The sequence below is a fragment of the Myotis lucifugus genome, unplaced genomic scaffold (genome assembly GCF_000147115.1).
Source record: "Myotis lucifugus unplaced genomic scaffold, Myoluc2.0 scaffold_5, whole genome shotgun sequence".
Lineage (NCBI taxonomy): Eukaryota > Metazoa > Chordata > Mammalia > Chiroptera > Vespertilionidae > Myotis > Myotis lucifugus.
In genome coordinates this window covers 10,150,993-10,169,066 of record NW_005871053.1, presented here as the reverse complement: position 1 = coordinate 10,169,066, position 18,074 = coordinate 10,150,993, and the positions used below count along the sequence as shown (strand labels likewise).

At 36.6% G+C, this 18,074-nt stretch overlaps 1 protein-coding gene and 1 pseudogene across 4 annotated transcripts in view; one reads left to right on the top strand and one right to left on the bottom strand.

Moving 5' to 3' along the window:
* The window catches only part of HAT1 (histone acetyltransferase 1), a 48,058-nt gene extending 31,241 nt beyond the window's left edge, over positions 1-16,817 (top strand). For 2 of the 4 annotated variants that reach the window (XM_023744896.1, XM_006083138.3), the window contains 3 exons: positions 1,647-1,798; positions 7,764-7,880; positions 16,386-16,817. In XM_023744896.1, the coding sequence (XP_023600664.1) occupies positions 1,647-1,798; positions 7,764-7,880; positions 16,386-16,553 (437 nt within the window). In that variant the 3' untranslated portion in view covers positions 16,554-16,817. The remainder of the gene's footprint in view (positions 1-1,646; positions 1,799-7,763; positions 7,881-16,385) is intronic. The other 2 variants (XM_023744887.1, XM_023744890.1) reach the window with 1 other exon arrangement.
* Positions 3,550-5,447, bottom strand: LOC102430254 (annotated as a pseudogene).
* Positions 16,818-18,074: the final 1,257 nt, after the last annotated feature.

Below are 18,074 nucleotides of genomic sequence, written 5' to 3'. Positions count from 1 at the left end.
ATGGTATTTCCTTTGATTTTGATTTCCTTGTGGCTAATGATGTTAAGCATCTTTTCATGTGCTTATTGTCCATTTGTATATCTTCTTGAGAAATGTGTGTATACTTCCTTTGCCCATTTTTAAAATTGGGTTGTCTTTTTCTTACTGAATTATAAACATTTTTTAAGAAGTCTAAATACAGGTCTCGTATATATATGATTTGTAAATATTTTTTACCCTTGTGGGGTTGTTTCTTCATTTTCTTAATGGTATAATTTGAAGCACAAGAGTTTTAAATGTTTATATAGCCTAATTTATCTATTCTTTTGTTGCTTGTGTTTTGGTTCTGTTATCTAAGAAACCATTGCCTAACCCAAAAGTCGTGAAGATTTACTCCTTTTTTCATCTAAGAGTTTTATAGCTTTATCTCCTACATTTAGGTCTATAATCCATATTGAGTTCATTTTTGTGTGGTGTGAGGAAAGGGGGTCCAACTTCATTCTTTGGTTTCTGGCGATCCCTTTGTCTGAGTATCATTTGTTAAAAGACTGTTCTTTCCCTCATTGAATTGTCTGTACTTCTCAAAAATGGACCGCAAATATATGGGTTTATTTTTAATTTTCAATTCAATTCCTTGATATATATATCTATCCTGTGCTTGATTACTGTAGCTTTGTAGTAAGTTGTGAAATTAAGAAATGTGAGTCCTCTAACTTTTGTTCTTTTTCAAATTTGTATTGTCTCTTCTGGGTTCTTTGCATATCCATATGAATTTTAGAATGAGTTTGTTAATTTCTGAAACAAAAAGGCCAGCTGGGATTTTGATAGGGGTTGCATTGAATAATTTGTAGAGTATTATTGATACTGTAACAATATTAAGTCTTGTGATCCATGAATTAGCTCAGATTTTAACATTCTTTGTTTTTAAGCCTCTACTGATCGGAAAATGAAGACTTAGAGAATTAAGGTGACTTGTCCATGTAAATGACAGAGTAGTCCTCAAGCTCATGTTCTCTGATTGTGCAGTATTCTTTTTACCCATCATGTTTTGATGTTTTCCTTGTCTGCTACTTACTCTAATGTAGATAACATAGACAAACATAAAGGAAGATTTATGCTACTCAGATGCAGTGAAGTAAGGATCGATATCATAGTCTCATTTTACTCTCTAAATAAAAAAGATATGCTTTTATAAAGGAAGAATTTTTTTAATGAAGTGAAAGAAGTATTGCAAACTATAAAGGTTATTGGATTAAAGTAAGGGAGTTATATAAGTTGAGCTTTGGAACCCTTAGATATTAGAAAATATTTGCGTTTGGATTGATTATCCAAACCTTAATCTCTTGTTTAAACAGCTATTTTAATTGAAAATAAAACTAAGATGCATAGTCAATTAAAATATATATTTTTAAAGTTTAAATTTGAAGAATAGCTCTAATTTCACAAATAAATACGTCTTTGCAAAAGGATTGCACCTATAATTTTATTGGGCAAAAATATTATTATTATTTGATTTATAATGAATAATCCTTTCACATTGTAACTTTTGTATATGTATAATTGTTTTAAGAAAATTTGCCTTTCTAGACTAGCATGTATATTGAGATTGTAAATGATAAAGACATTATGTCGAGTAAAGGAAATGTTATTTTGCTTTATTTCTTTAGCGGAAGATCCATCTGAAAGCTATGTGAACTTAAGAGACTTTGTACTTGTGAAGCTTTGTCAAGATTTGCCCTGTTTTACTCGGGAAAAGTTAATGCAAGGATTCAATGAAGATATGGCAATAGAGGCACAACAAAAGTTCAAAGTAAATAAGGTATTTAAGTCTATAACCTAAATATTGCAAGTACATTAAGAATACATGTGTGGGAAGTAACAGTTGTTATACAGGCTCTGAAGCCAGATTGCCTGGGTTCAAATCTGGCTCCACCACTTGGTCTGTGACTTAGGGCAATTTAGTTTACCTCCTGTGCCTCAATTTCCTCATTAATGGAGTGGGAAGATAATTTATTTAATGGCTATATTAATTGTAACAAGCAGAAAAAGGTGAATATTGGGATCTTATTTTTGCTTTTTAAGAAAGTGTTTATCTAAACTGGTAAAGTACTTAATACCCCTGGAGATAGTATTGGCAGGGAGAAGGGGTTGAAATAAAACACTTAACTTTCACTTTATATTTACTTGAGTTTTAAAGTAGTAAAGCCCGGCCCGCATGGCTTAGTGATTGAGTGTCCCTATGAACCAGGAGTTCACAGTTCAGTTCCCCATCGGGGCATATGCCTGGGTTGGCCTGGGTTGCAGGCTCGATCCCCACCGTGGGGAGTGCAGGAGGCAGCTGAACAATGATTCTCTCTCTTTGCTGATTTTTCTCTCTCCCTCTTCCTTCCTCTCTGTAATCAATAAGAATATATTTTAAAAATAAAGTAATAAGTATCTTAAGATAGGTACAGAAAAAATAACATGGGAGTTGAGGGAATCTTTTATTATTTATGTAAGCAAGGGAATCAGAGTGTTTTGGGTTTGCATTTGATCTAAGCCTTAAAGAACGGGTAGGATTTGGATTATAAAAGTATGTGGAATGAAGGGTATTCTAATAATAAGCACTAGCATTTGATACTATTGACCTACCCTCCTTTGGCTTCTAAGGCACTACAGTTCCTGGTTTTCCACTTACCATTGTGATCATCTTTTTTTCTAATTGGGAAATTTTAATTAATAAATATCAAATGCACTTTACATTGATAACTGCAATACTGGAACTGTGACATTTTAAATATTTTTTCACAAAAAGTTAGTGATTGTCTTTTTCCTGGGAAACATGGAGATCCAACTATAAGCATTAATATGGCCAGTCTAGGTCACTATGGTTTAGTTAATGCTAATATCTAAACTCGGTCATGTGCCCCTGACCAGAATCGAACCCAGGACCTCAGTCCACAGACTGATGCTCTATCCACTGAGCCAAGATGTTCCCATTTCACACCTACAATAGGGCAGACTGTGAACTTCTTTCTGCATCATTGAATTTTAGCAAAAATGCTGTAAGATAATTTTAAGGAATATCAGATTTTTGAAGTGCAAACTCATAAACTGCATTGGGATCATTTTTTTGCTTGAAGTACATCTGACTTGAAAATACAGGTGATTTTTCTTTTCTAATTCCTTGGGAAGATATTTCTGCAATAAGTCTGCATCTTCTTTACTATGACTGGTGGTTTTTAGGAAAGATTTATCAGCTTTGTGGTTAGTTTTGCACAGCTGATGAAAATCTATAAAAAACATAAGGAAAAAAGTTGTTTTTCAAAGGCTGCAGGAACAGGAAAGAATAGCACTTCTTATTTGTATAAGCACAAACACTTAAAGCTAATCTAACTGCAGGTATATCTAATATAGCATTAGAAAGTTCTATAAAAATGAGCAAAAGATACACGTTTCCTTCTATTGCTCCAATAGTCAAACATTAGATCTTCATGAGAGTTGCACTGTAGCAGTTTGCTAGTTCAATTTAAGAGTTCAAAGTCTTTTTTGTATGTTTGGCCTAATGTCCACATCCCAGATAAATTCAGTTCAAAAACGGAAATTAAGGCATACTCCATCTAACAAAGCACAAGGATATGCTACTAGAAGTTGCTATCCTTCCTTGGCTAATACAGAAATTAAAATTTTACAGAAAAATGACACTACCCAATAATTCCAGCAGCAAGAATGATTCCTGCCATCTTGCAAAGAAAATACCACTGCAAAGTTGGAAAGTGGGATCATGGAAAGAAGACAATATCCAAGGACACTTGCTGCACAACCAAATGAAACACCTGTCATACTCATTATGTTTAATAAATAAAACATTCCTAGACATCCAATTACACTGATTCCATATACATAGCCAAACCAGATTTTGCCAGCCAATAACAGTGTGACTCCAAAGGCAAGGCAAAAAACCATGGGTCCTACCAGATCAGTCTCATTCATGATGTTGCTATTGCCTACTTTTTAAAAAAATTGATTTTAGAAAGAGAGAAACATCAATTTGTTGTTCTAGTTATTTATTTCTTTAAAACTTTTTTTTCTTTTCTTTTTTTTTTTATATATTTTATTGATTTTTTACAGAGAGGAAGGTAGAGAGACAGAGAGTTAGAAACATCGATGAGAGAGAAACATCGATCAGCTGCCTCCTGCACATCTCCCACTGGGGAAGTGCCCGCAACCCAGGCACATGCCCTTGCCCAGAATCGAACCTGGGACCCTTCAGTCCGTAGGCCGATGCTCTATCCACTGAGCCAAACCGGTTTCGGCATTTCTTTAAAACTTATTTCAGAGAGGGAGAGAGAGAGATAGAAACATCAATGATGAGAGAATCATTGATCAGCTGCCTTCTGCACACCCCCCACTGGGGATCAAGCCTGCAGCCCGGGTATGTGCCCCTGACCAGAATCGAACCCAGTACCTCAGTCCACAGACTGATGCTCTGTCCACTGAGCCAAACCGGCCAGGGCTGTTGTCACACTTATTTATGCATTCATTGGTTGATTCTTGTATGTGCCCTGACCAGGGATCAAACTGCAACCTTTGGGTATTAGATGATGCTCTAACCAACTGAGCTACCTGGCCAGGGCCATCTGCTACTTTTAATGGATGTAATACTGTTAAGTATTTCTTGTCAGATGTGGTCAAAATTGATACCTAATTCTTCTAATAAAGGTGGCTCATTCTCCAAGTTGTTTCCATCGAATGGCTGAGGTGTAGTGGAGTACATGTCTGAGTTGGCTGGAAACCTGCCCTGTGTATGGCTGTTGTGGCTGCATGTTTGTCTGGAGGGACAAATCAGCCTTGCTGAGAGTAGTCATAGCCAGCATACTGTTTGCTATGGGGTCCTCCACTTCCTCCATAATCATAGGACTGCTGTGATTGGTCATTGATGCTGTAACTTCTCTAGTAGAAATCCTTGTTTAAGTTGTCAAAGCCTGACATTGCAAAGGATCAAACATGGAAGTTGTGGCAGCAGCTCCAGTAGCACCAGATAACCCCCAAACTCCATGATCATCTTTTTTGACATCCTTTCAGTGGCTTCTATTCTTCTGTATCCTCCCTAATATTATTATTTCCAAAAATTCTTTATTTAGTCCTCATTTCTTTTCATTCTGTTTATTCTTCCTGGGAGATCTCATCTAAATCCTCAGTCCATATTTTCTTCCTGAGCTCCAAAACTATACCAAAAGTTTCCTAATCACTGACCCAAACAACTGAATTTGACCTGAAACTTTCCATCTTCTCCTGCATTACCACACTATAATGGCTTCTGGCTTTCAGATAGAGAGTTTTATGCCTGACCAGCATAGCTCAGTAGCTGAGTATCAACCTATAACCAGGAGGTCATGGTTCGATTCCCAGTCAGGGCACATGCCCGGGATATGGGCTCAGTCCCTAGTGGGTCCATTGTTATATTGCCTCTTTCATTTCTGATTTTATTTATGTAGGTCCTTTCTCTTTGTTTCTTGATGAGTCTGGCTGGGGTTCATCAATCTTATCTTTTCAAAGAACCAGCTTTTTGGATTTATTGATCTTTTGTACTGTTTTTTAAGTCTCTGTGTCATTTATTTCTGCTCTGATGTTTATTATTCCCTTCCTTCTACTTCCTCTGGGCTTATCTTGTTGTTCTCTTTCTAATTGATTTAGTTGTAGGGTTCAATAGTTTATCATTGCTTTTTCCTGTTTCTTGAGGTAGTCCTGTAATCCTATGAACTTCCCTCTCAGGACTGCTTTCACCATGTCCCCTAGGTTTTGAGTGGTTGTGTGTTCATTTTCACTTGTTTCCAGGAAGTTTTTAATGTCTTGCTTGATCTCATTGGTAACCCATTCATTGTTTAATAACATTCTGTTTAGCCTCCAAGTATTTGAGTGTTTTTTAGTTTTTTCATTGTAGTTGATTTCCAACTTCATGCCATTGTGATTCGAGAAGATGCTTGGTATTAAATCAATCTTCTGGAATTTGTATAGACTTATTTTGTGCCCTAACATGTGGTCTATCTTTGAGAATGTTCCATGTGTGCTTGAGAAGAATGTATATTCTGTTGGTGTGGGGTAAAATGTTCTTTAAATATCAGTTAAATCCATCTGAACTAGTATATCCTTTAAGGCCTCTGTTTCCTTGTTGAATTTTTGTCTAGAAGATCTATCCAGTGATGTCAGAGGGGTGTTAAAGTCCCTACTATCACTGTATTGTTGTTACTCTCTCCCTTAAAGTCCAACAAGAATTTTTTTTTTTATGTAACTTTGGTGCTCCTATATTGGGTGTATATATGTTTACAAGGGTTATATTTTCTTGTTGAATCATTCCCTTTAGTATTATGAAGTGGCCTTCTTTGTCTCTTGTTATGGCCTTTGTTTTGAAGTCTATTTTATCTGATAAGAGTATTTGCTACCCCAGCTTTTTTTTCCTTTCCATTTGCATGGAATATATTTTTCCATCCCTTCACTCTGTGTGTATCTTTTGTTTTGAGGTGGGTCCTCTTGTAGACAGCATATATATGGATCATGTTTTCTTATCCATTCAGTCATCCTATGTCTTTTGACTGGAGCATTTACTAGTAATATATTTACATTTAAGGTTATTATTGGTAGGTATTTACTTATTGCCATTTTTATTTTCTTTGTGCCTATGATTCTCTTTCCTTTTCTTCTTCCTAAAGCAGTCCCTTTAACATTTCTTGCATTGCTGGTTTGGTGTTAATGTACTCCTTTAATCTTTTTATGTCTGGAAAACTTTTTATTTCACCTTTAATTTTAAATGATAGCCTTGATGGTTACAGTAGTCTTGGATTTAGGCCCTTGCTTTTCATTACTTTGAATACTTCATGCCACTTCCTTCTGGCCTAAAGTGTTTTCTATTGAGAAGTCAGCTGACATTCTAATGGTAACTCCTTTGTAGGAAATTTTCCGTCTCTCTCTTGCTGCCTTTAAGATTCTTTGTCTTTAATGTTTGCCATTTTAATTATGATGTGTCTAGGTGTGGATCTCTTTGGGTTCATCTTGATTGGGACTCTATGTGACTCCTGTACTTGTGTGACATTTTCCTTCATCAGGTTGGGGAAGTTTTCTGTCATTATTTCTTTAAATAGGTTTTCTGTTCCTTGCTCACCTTCTGGTATGCCTATAAGGCGGATATTGTTACATTCCATGTTTTCCCAGAACTCCCTTAATTGGTCTGCCTTTCTTTCTTTTTGCTACCATTTCTGTGTAGCTGAGAGAATGCTTTACTTAACAAATTTGCGTACTTTGCTCACTTACTCATTTCTGTCACTTACTAGATAAAAAGCCCAACTCTTTAATGCAGTATATAAGGCTCTGTGCTCTTGCTCCAACTTCACTCTACTTCTGCACCTTGCTTTTCATTTTGTGCTCCAGCATTATCAAGCTCCTCTGTTCTTCATGTGTGTGCATACTCACACATACACATACATGATGCCCTCACTTCTTTCTGGAATGGTATGCTCTCTTTCCTTTAAGATTCAGCTCAGGATTCTCCCAGGAATCCTCTTCTAACATTTCTCTCATTCCCAGGTTATGCTACGATAATACTTTATGCATATTTCTATCACTTGTGTTACCCACTAGACTGCTAAGTAGCTCCTTGAGGGCAGAGACTGTCTTTTATTGCTTTTCATCTGGTACCTAGCATAGTTTCTGGACCATGGCATGTATTCAGTATACCCTATGATCTTTTGAGAAAGTGTCACTTTGTAATTTGAAAAATGTATATAATTTTTTTTTGTTTCATTTATTAGAAACATGCTAGACGGGTTTATGAAATTCTTCGCCTACTGGTAACTGACATGAGTGATGCTGAACAATACAGAAGTTATAGATTGGATATTAAAAGAAGACTAATTAGCCCATATAAGGTAGGACTTTGAAGAGTCTTAAACATTATATTTTTGTCCCTATTTAAAATGGAGAAGAAAGTTTAGGAAATGCCAATGTGTGGGAAATTCCAAATCATTTTGCTAAATTAACTTTTACAAAAGTGAAAATATTCTTCCAGTTAGTTATAAGAATTCTCACTGTCATAATTTTCCAATGTAAGCTACAAATATCTTTCATGCACTTAAAAATTAACCCTAAGAATAGTCTACCTGTGGTTTTTGTTGTTTTCTTTCATTTGTATACAATTTTTAAAAATCTGAATGTCCAGATTCTTCCCTAACAAATTATCTTTGGTTTTTTTTCTGAGTCTGTCTTCCCATTTGTCATATACATTCTGTTTGCCTTTGCTCCCTCCTTTCTAAATATGGCCTTTGTTGCTATTTATATTTTACCATAGCTGAACTTGCAACTTAGTATTATTTTTTAAAATATATTTTTACTAGAGGCCCGGTGCACGAAATTCGTACACTGGGGGGAGGGGGTGTCCCTCAGCCCAGCCTGCACCCTCTCCAATCTGGGACCCCTCTCACAATCTGGGACTGCTGGCTCCCAACCACTCGCCTGCCTGCCATCCTGATCACCCCCTAACCACTCCCCTGCCAGCCTGATCGACGCCTAACTGCTCCCCTGCCGGCCCTATCGCCAACTGCCCTCCCCTGCCAGCCCAGTAACCCCTAACTGCCCTTCCCTGCCAGCCCGGTTGCCCCCAACTGCCCTCCCCTGCCGACCATCTTGTGGCGGCCATCTTTGACCACATGGGGGTGGCCATCTTGTGCAAGTGTGTGAGGGTCAATTTGCATATTACTTCTTTATTATATAGGATTGATTTCAGAGAGGAAGGGAGAGGGAGAGAAAGATAGAAACATCAATGATGAGAGAGAATCATTGATCGGCTGCCTCCTGCATGCCCCTCACTGGGGATCAAGCCAGCAACCCAGGCATGTGCCCTGACCGGGAATCAAATTGTGACCCTCCTGGTTCATAGATTGACGCTCAACCACTGAGCCATGCCAGCTGGACAAAACTGTTTTTAGTACCATAAAATAATTTATTCAATTATACCCATTTAATATTTATGTGACATAGGCAGACTAGCAAATGGGGGATGATGAATTTTTAGTGTAAATAGTATTCACAAAGTTAGGCCAAATAATGGGAATATCTGTAGTTCACGAAAGCAAGAATGATAATGATTTTTTATATTAAGTATCTTCATCTATCCAGCATCTTCACCTACCTGAAAGACAACCAAAAACTGGTTATTAAACTCTTCAGATTCTTAACAGCCAAAATGGTTATCATCATTCTTGAAATAAAGCTCAGAGGCAAATTACAAATTCTTCAGATACTTGTTCAAACCCTACTTATAACAATGTACTTTTTAATAAATTTAGTTACCCAGTATTCTATCCCATTGAGAAAACCAAGAAAACTTGAGGGTCCCACTCCCCACTCTTTGGTTTGAAGGCCACAATGCTTAGGCTAGGAAACCTACTATAAATTGGGAAAGCCTATAAATGAGTTCAAATGCCCGGCTGGTGTGGCTCAGTGGTTGAACATCAACTTATGAGCTAGGACAGTGATGGCGAACCTATGACACGCGTGTCAGAGGTGACACGTGAACTCATTTTTTTGGTTAATTTTTCTTTGTTAAATGGCATTTAAATATATAAAATAAATATCAAAAATATAAGTCTTTGTTTTACTATGGTTGCAAATATCAAAAAATTTCTATATGTGACATGGCACCAGAGTTAAGTTAGGGTTTTTCAAAATGCTGACACGCCGAGCTCAAAAGGTTCGCCATCACTGAACTAGGAGGTCATGGTTTGATTCTCCATCAGGGCACATGGATGGGTTGTGGGCTTGATCCCCCGTGGGGGTGTGCAGGAAGCAGCTGATCAATGATTCTCATCACTGATGTTTCTCTCTCCCTTTCCCTTCCACTCTGAAATCAATAAAAATATATTTAGGGGGAAAAAAAGAAATGAGTTAAATGTCATATAGGCATGGGAGGAGTTGATAAGATTTCCTTGTTGAATGTATGCAGATGATTTTCTCCAATTTGTCATTCCAAGCTGATATTCTTGTACTTTGTTTTGTTACCACAGCATTCTCAAATACAGAATTAAGTTTAAGAAATAAAGTAAAATTGCCAAATAGTGAATGTAGTTTAGAATTATTTTAGGTCTCTAAAATGTATGCCTGCTTAATGGGGAAAGTTTGAAGTGTAAAATTTACATTTTTAACACATTTTATGAAAAATTATAATTTTGATTGTTGCTAACTTATTACTGAGGTATGATTTATTTATTGATTGATAGAAAAGTCCACCAATTCTGTCTGCCTTTATTTAATAGATCAAGTTTACATATCAACTTAAAAACACTCTCCCACTAAGAAATTATTTGGATAGATGTTAGAATTATTTGTACCTTATTTTAAAAGTTCTTTAAACATTGATACTTTATTTGTATTGGTGACAAGAAGAGATAAAAATAACCTGTATTAACTAGAATCATTTTTTAAAAGCACAAAAAGGAACTCCATCTCTAGAACAGAAGTAATTTTCAGGTGTTAAGATAAATTTGAACAGTCCCGTCCCCCCCCCCCCCCAAAAAAAAAAAAAGATAAAATTGGTGCAGCTGCTTGGTCTTAGCATTAAACCTTTTATATTGTTTCAAAGGCATATTTAATTCCTAATTGGTTTACAAACATAAAATTTAGAATGGGTGTTATCTCATTGGGTGTGGAATCAGGAATGAGGTCTAGTTCTACTTGTACAAGTTGTGTGACTGTCAATAGCATCTGTTCATTAGGCTTCTTTTCTGTAACATGGAAATGCAGAGGTCCATAGTGAGGAACTAAACACAATACAGTGTGCATGTTTTTAAAGATTTTTTAAAAATATGTTTTTAATTTGAGAGAGAGAGAGAGAGAGAGAGAGAGAGAGAGAGAGAGAAACATTAGTGTGAGAGAGAAACTTTAATCAGTTGCCTTTTGAAAGTACCCTGACTGGGGATCAAACCCAAAATCTGGGCATGTGCCCTGACCAGAAATGAACCACAACCTTTCCGTGCATGGAATGACACTTAACCAACTGAGTCACACCAGCCAGGGCTTTAAAGATTTTTTTGAGAAGTCTTTGGAATTTAAATGTTTCCACACCATTATTATTTTTAAATTCTTGCAAAAGAACCTTATCTCTGTACTTCACAAAAGAGGCTAGATCAGCAGATGGATGTTAAGAACCTTTAGAGGTGGTGGCATTTTTGTGATTTTATTTGTAAGACCTCATAGAACCTGTGAAAACTAGACAAGAAGGGTGGATTATTTTCTGGAAATGAATTCATAATCAAGTCAAATGTTAACATAAATAAATTGACATTAATTCCATATTTAATTAATTTGCTTAATTAAAATTTTTCAACATGCCCTGTCTGGTGTTGCTCAGTGGTCGGAGCATCAGCCCGCACATCAAAGGGTCAAGGGTTCAATACCTGGTCAAGGGCACGTACCTGGGTTACAGGTTCCATCCCTGACCCTGGTCAGGGCACATGTGGGAGGCAACCAATTGATGTGTCTCTCTCACATGTTTCTTTCTCTCCCTCTACTCCCTCCCTTCCACTCTCTCTAAAAATCAATGGAAAAAATACCCTCTTGTGAGGATTAACAAAATACTTTTTTCAATGGCTCAAAACCATGAAGGAATTTTTTGTTTATGGAGAGAGAAAAATTATTGTGAAGCCTATAGAATTTCTATTCCAATCTTAATGAGTTCTACCTTTCAGTATTTCATTTGTGCTCCCCAGTGTATGTCACTTGGCTAGATAAAGGTGTTCCCCAAATCAGATTTTTTAAAGTTTTTTTTATTATTATTATTGATCTTATAGAGAGGAGGGAGGGTCTCAGAGAGTGAGAGAAACATCAATGGGTTGCCTTCTGCACACACTCTTGACTGTGGATCGAACCTGCAACCTAAGTATGTGCCCTGACCAAGAATCAAACCCACCTTCTGGTGTATGGGAGGGAGGACACTCCAACCAACTGAGCCACACTGGCCAGGGCTTAAGCTCTAATTTTACACATTCTTTAGAAGATTAATTAGGCCCAGCCAGCGTGGCTTAGTGGTTGAGTATTGACTATGAACCAAGAGGTCAGGTTTCGTTTCCCGGTCAGGGCATGTGCCCAGCTTGCAGGCTTAATCCTCAGAGGCAGCCGATGATTCTCTCTCATCATTGATGTTCCTATCACTCCCTCCCTCTCCCTTCTTCTCTAAAATCAATAATTTGTGCCTTGGCTGGGTGGCTCAGTTCCTAGGACAGCCATCCCGTAAACCAGCCGTGGGCAAACTACGGCCCGCGGGCTGGATCCAGCCCGTTTGAAATGAATAAAACTAAAAAAAAAGACCGTACCCTTTTATGTAATGATGTTTACTTTGAATTTATATTAGTTCACACAAACACTCCATCCATGCTTTTGTTCCGGCCCTCCGGTCCAGTTTAAGAACCCATTGTGGCCCTTGAGTCAAAAAGTTTGCCCACCCCTGCCAAAAGGTTGTAGGTTTGACCCCAAGTGGAGTGGTGCAGGAAGCAACCAATCAATGATTCTCTCTCACATTGATGTTTCTCCCTCCCCCCCACCCCCCACTTCCCCTCATTCTAAAATCAATAAACAGCCCTAACCAGTTTGGTTTAGTGGAGAGAGCGTTGGCCTGTGGATTGAAGGGTCCCAGGTTCGATTCCGGTTAAGGGCATGTACCTTGGTTGCGGGCACATTCCCAATAGTGGGTGTGTAGGAGGCAGCTGATCGATGTTTCTCTCTCATTGATGTTTCTAACTCTCTATCCCTCTCCCTTCCTCTCTGTAAAAAATCAATAAAATATATTTTAAAAAAAGATAAAATAAAATCAATAAACATATTCTCAGGTGAGGATTTAAAAAAAGATTAACTTGTAAAATACATATACAAAGTGGAATATATAGTTTAAGGGATATTAAAGATTAATAAAAATACCTCAAATTAGTTACTTTTTAAATTGAACCATACCTTATATGTTTGTGAGGAATTTACATATATAGTTTTATAATTTTTCCATGAAATTATTATTTTTTATTCCTTGGTACTTAGCACTCTTGAATTTAAGTCATAGACTTGCCATACCAATTAAAATTATAATAGAGATTAATTCTGACATCCATCTGAAAAAAATTGACAGTGAAGAAAATGAAGATGGTAAGGGAGGGGGAGATAAATTCGGGAAGTATGCTCTCTTAGAAAGTTAAAAACAGCATAATTTAAAACATTATGTTACAGGCACAGGATTAATTCTATTAATTATTTGGAACAAAACTGATAGTCTAGAAATATTTAAGAATGTAATATGATAGTTTTATTATATATAAGAATTTAATATATTGGAAGCAGCTTCAAGCAATGGATTACTGAATAAATGGTACCACTGGTTTACAATTTAGAAAAAGGGCTTATATTCCTATCACATACCACAATACTTTTTTTAAAACATATTTTTATTGATTTCAGAGAGGAAGGGAGAGGGAGGGAGAGCTGGAAACATCAATGATGATAGAGAATCATTGATCGACTGCCTCCTACATATCCCCTACTAGGATCGAGCCCAGGCACGTGCCCTTGACCGGAATCAAACCCGGGATCCCTCAGTCCACAGGCTCACATTCTATCCACTGAGCCAAACCAGCTAGGGCTCATAATATATTTTTGATTCCTGAACTGTTTCCTAGAGTTAGGGCTCTTTTATATGATGCAGTCATGCCTCTTGGCAGAAAAAAAATCAGTTACAGCTGAAACAAAGCATTTGTCATCCATGTTATTGAAGATTAAAGGAATACACTTCCTGTTCTGGCCTTAGAAAATAAATTTGAATTCTCATCAGTACTCTAGAACTAATATTGAAAGTGTAGTTAGTGAATCAGCAACATTAAAATAATCTGGAGCTTGTTAGAAATGCAGTCTCACCCCACTCCAGACCTACTGAATCAAAATCTGCATTTTAACAAGGTCCCCAGCAATCTTTGTGCACATTCAAGCACTGCTTCAGAAGGGCATCTTATGGAAGTTATTTTTTTTCTTTCTGATTATAATAGTAGCAACCTCCTTTAATTAGCTCCACCAATTTAGACCCATTATGAACCTAATCTTTTTGTACTGTCAGACAGCTTATTTCATTATAGGCTTATCTTCAAACTTTATTGTTGTTGCCTTGTTTTATAAAGGTGTGTGATTATAAATTTAACTTAATATTGAGCTTTTCTTTTAAAGCAGTAATTATGACATAGGTGCCTAGTATTCCAAAATTATTAGGGTTCCCTTTAAGGGACATTCTGTTTTTATGATGGATTTAAGATATTGTTTGGAGTGGGGGTGGTAATTGTCATTTGAAAGGCAGTTAGATATAGGAACTGAAAATACAGACTTCCAATCAGATCATTAGGGTCTGAATCCTGGCTTCTCAGATTACTACCTCTATGGTAAGTTATTTAATCCCTGTATCCCTTTTTTTCTTCATCTATCAATTGAAGAAAATTGTAACTATCTCATAGAATTGTTAAGATTACATGAATTAATATATGTAATTTTTTTATCTCTATGTAAAGTGAGTTCTTTATTATATACTCTAGTAAAAGAGGATTGATATAGTAATCTAGAAGAGTTGGTCCAAAATGCAAGAAAGTTGCCTTTATTGTAGTGTTTCATGTATTGCAATGTTGCCACCCATCCAGGAATCTTGGAGTCATTCTCCATTTTTCTTTCCCCATATCACCCAATGTTTTCTTCTTGAAATCTGCCCTGTCCCTTCTATTTCTGCTGCTGCTCACTTGGTCTAGTTTTCATCATTTCTCGCTTGAATTCGTTCAGTAGCTGCTAACTTGGTCCTCTAGTCCCATCCTCAGCATTACTGACACAGTATTTTTCTGACATTGTCCTGCTTAAAAGTTGTTACCAGATCCCTACTGCATGGTGGTTTCCTTCTTGGTAAAAGAGGGAGAGGAAGTGTCACAGATTTTGGTTTATCGTTCTGAAACTCTTCCAACAATTTATGTTAAAATTGATATGAGGTCCATAAATACATTGCTGGGTAAGGAAACTTAGAAATGAGCATAGTGTCAAGAAAAAACCATCTTGGATTAAATTAATTAACTAATGATTGAATCATGATATGAATAATAATAGTGCTTAATCTCAGTTGTCTTCAGTTAATATATTTTATTGGTTAAAGAAATATCTGAGCCCTAGCTGGTTTGGCTCAGTGGATAGAGCATCAGTCTGCAGACTGAAAGGTCCCAGAGTCAATTCTGGTCAGGAGCACATGCCCGGGTTGCATACTGGATCACCAGTAGTGGGTGTGCAGGAGGCAGCCAATCAGTGATTTTCTCTCATCATTGATGTTTCTATCTCTCTCTCCCTCTACCTTCCTCTCTGAAATAAATAAAAATATATTTAATAAAAAAGAAAGAAATATTTGAGTGTCTACAGGGGTCCTCAAACTACGGCCCGCAGGCCACATGCAAATATAAATATTGTAGTTGTTCCCATTTTGTTTTTTTACTTCAAAATAAGATATGTGCAGTGTGCATAGGAATTTGTTCATAGTTTTTTTTTTAAACTATAGTCCGGCCCTCCAATGGTCTGAGGGACAGTGAACTGGCCCCCTGTTTAAAAAGTTTGAGGACCCCTGGTCTACACTGACCAATTGTGTTGTTTTTTTTTATGATTTGGTGAGAGTGCTGTTAGTCACATATCTATATTTATCATCAATTAACACAAATTCCAGGTCTTCTAGTTAACTCCTTTTAGAGGGATTGTAATTCATGGTCAAATTTATGTTTAGGTTTCCTTAAGAAGAAAATTGTATGGGACAAATTTGGGCATATTCCTACCACTCTTATTTATTTTTTTAAAATATATTTTATTGATTTTTTACAGAGAGGAAGGGAGAGGAATAGAGAGTTAGAAACATCAATGAGAGAGAAACATCGATCAGCTGCCTCCTGCACACCCCTTACTGGGGATGTCCCCACAACCAAAGTACATGCCCTTGACCGGAATCGAACCTAGGACCCTTCAGTCCGCAGGCCAACGCTTTATCCACTGAGCCAAACCGGTTAGGGCCCACTCTTATTTTTAATATTGGAGATTTAAAATTCTAAGAATAGCCCAGCCGGGGGTGGCTCAGCGGTTGAATGTTGACCCAGGAACCAAGAGGTCATTGATTCGATTCCCAGTCAGGGCATATGCCTGGGTTGTAGGCTCAATCCCCAGTGGGGGGCGTGTAGGAGGCAGCTGATCAGTGATTCTCTCATTATTAATGTTTCTATTTTTATCTCTCTCTCCCTCTCCCTTCCTCTCTGAAATCAATAAAAATATATTAAAAAATAAAATTTTAAGAATATAGACACATATCAGCTTCCTTAGTCTAACCAATAATTGTTTTTGTTGCTTAGAAAAAGCAGAGAGATCTTGCTAAAATGAGAAAATGTCTCAGACCAGAAGAACTGACAAACCAGATGAACCAAATAGAAATAAGCATGCAACATGAACAGCTGGAAGAAAGCTTTCAGGATCTTGTGGACGATTACCGACGTGTTATTGAACGCCTTGCTCAAGAGTAAAGATTATACTGCTCTGTACAGGAAGTTTGCAAATTTCTGTACATTGTGTTGTGAAAAATATAATTTTAAAATCTTGTAACATTTTACTTACATTAAAAGTTATCTATCTTATTTTTAGTTGAAGATTTTCTTTTGGAGAGATTGTATATTTTAAAATACTGTTTAGAGTCTATGAGCATATATTAAAGATACAGCTTCTGAAATACCACTGCAATTGCTTGCCTTCTTAAGCAGTATAATAAATGCTTAGTTGTGATACGTTAATGTGTGATATGATTCTTAAATGCTTAGGTCTAAACTTTTTCAGTCATGTTAAAAACTTTAGGTTTTAAGCTTTTATTATTCTTCCCACTCTTTGCTTCTAAGATTTTACACCTGACATCTTTAAAACACTTTTTTTTTAGGTCTTCCTAATAATCTTGTTTTTCCTATGTGATTTTTCTAAATAGAAATGTTCCTAGTATAGATTTATTTTAAGCAAACTCCAGTTAACCACTGTTGGGGGTAGCATGGATAAGAGAGATAAGGGAAACTAGATACAGCCTAAAACCTAAATGTTTGGCATCAGATATTAATTGAAGATAATTTAGAAGTTAGTTTTAGTATAATCATTTTATAAATAACAGTAATATAAGATAATAAGATGAAAATCAGTTTATAAAAATCCAATTTACACCATAATTGAAGTCTTGTGTAAAATGAGGTGTATATCTGTTGTGATTTGCTATAAGGTTACCAAGATGTTGAAGTCCAACAAGAAAAAAAAGCAATGGTAATAGTATATTGTTACTTTATTTTTACTGGAGTGTAAATTGCTTGATACAGAATCATAAAAGTAAAAGCTTGGTGTTTATAATGCGTATCAGAAAGTAAGATTGTTATATAACCTCCAAAATGGTATGTAACTTGAACTTTACTTTTTTTTTTAAGAGAGAGGAAGGGAGAGGGGGAAAGAATTAGAAACATCAGTGATGAAAGAGAATCATTGATCAGCTGCCTCTTGCACACCCCACACTGGGGATCAAGCCTGCAATCCTGGCATGTGCCCTGACCGGGAATCAAACTGTGACCTCCTGGTCCATAGGTTGACGCTCAACCACTGAGCCATATTTATATATCATATACATATGGTAACTTCCCACATATATTGTTCTCTAACTTGCTGTTTAAACTTTAAACTTCTGAAGATCGTTGGAGCTATCTTGTTTAATGCAGTTATTCCACTGTATGGATATACCATAAGTTACTCTACCAGTCCCCTATTATTTAGGTTGTTCCAATATTTTCCATTACAAACAACATGCAGTGCATGTTCTTATACATGTGCTATGCTTAGATGTGGGAATACAGTAGGCCCTTGAACAAAGCAGGGGTTAGGGGTATCAACTACCCGCACATAATAAAATCCACATATAACCTAAGTCACTCCTCCATGTATGCAAATTCCCAACTGTGGATTAAAAATACAGTTGACCTTTGTAATGTGCATGTTCACTTGAACACAGAAATTTTAAATCTCCA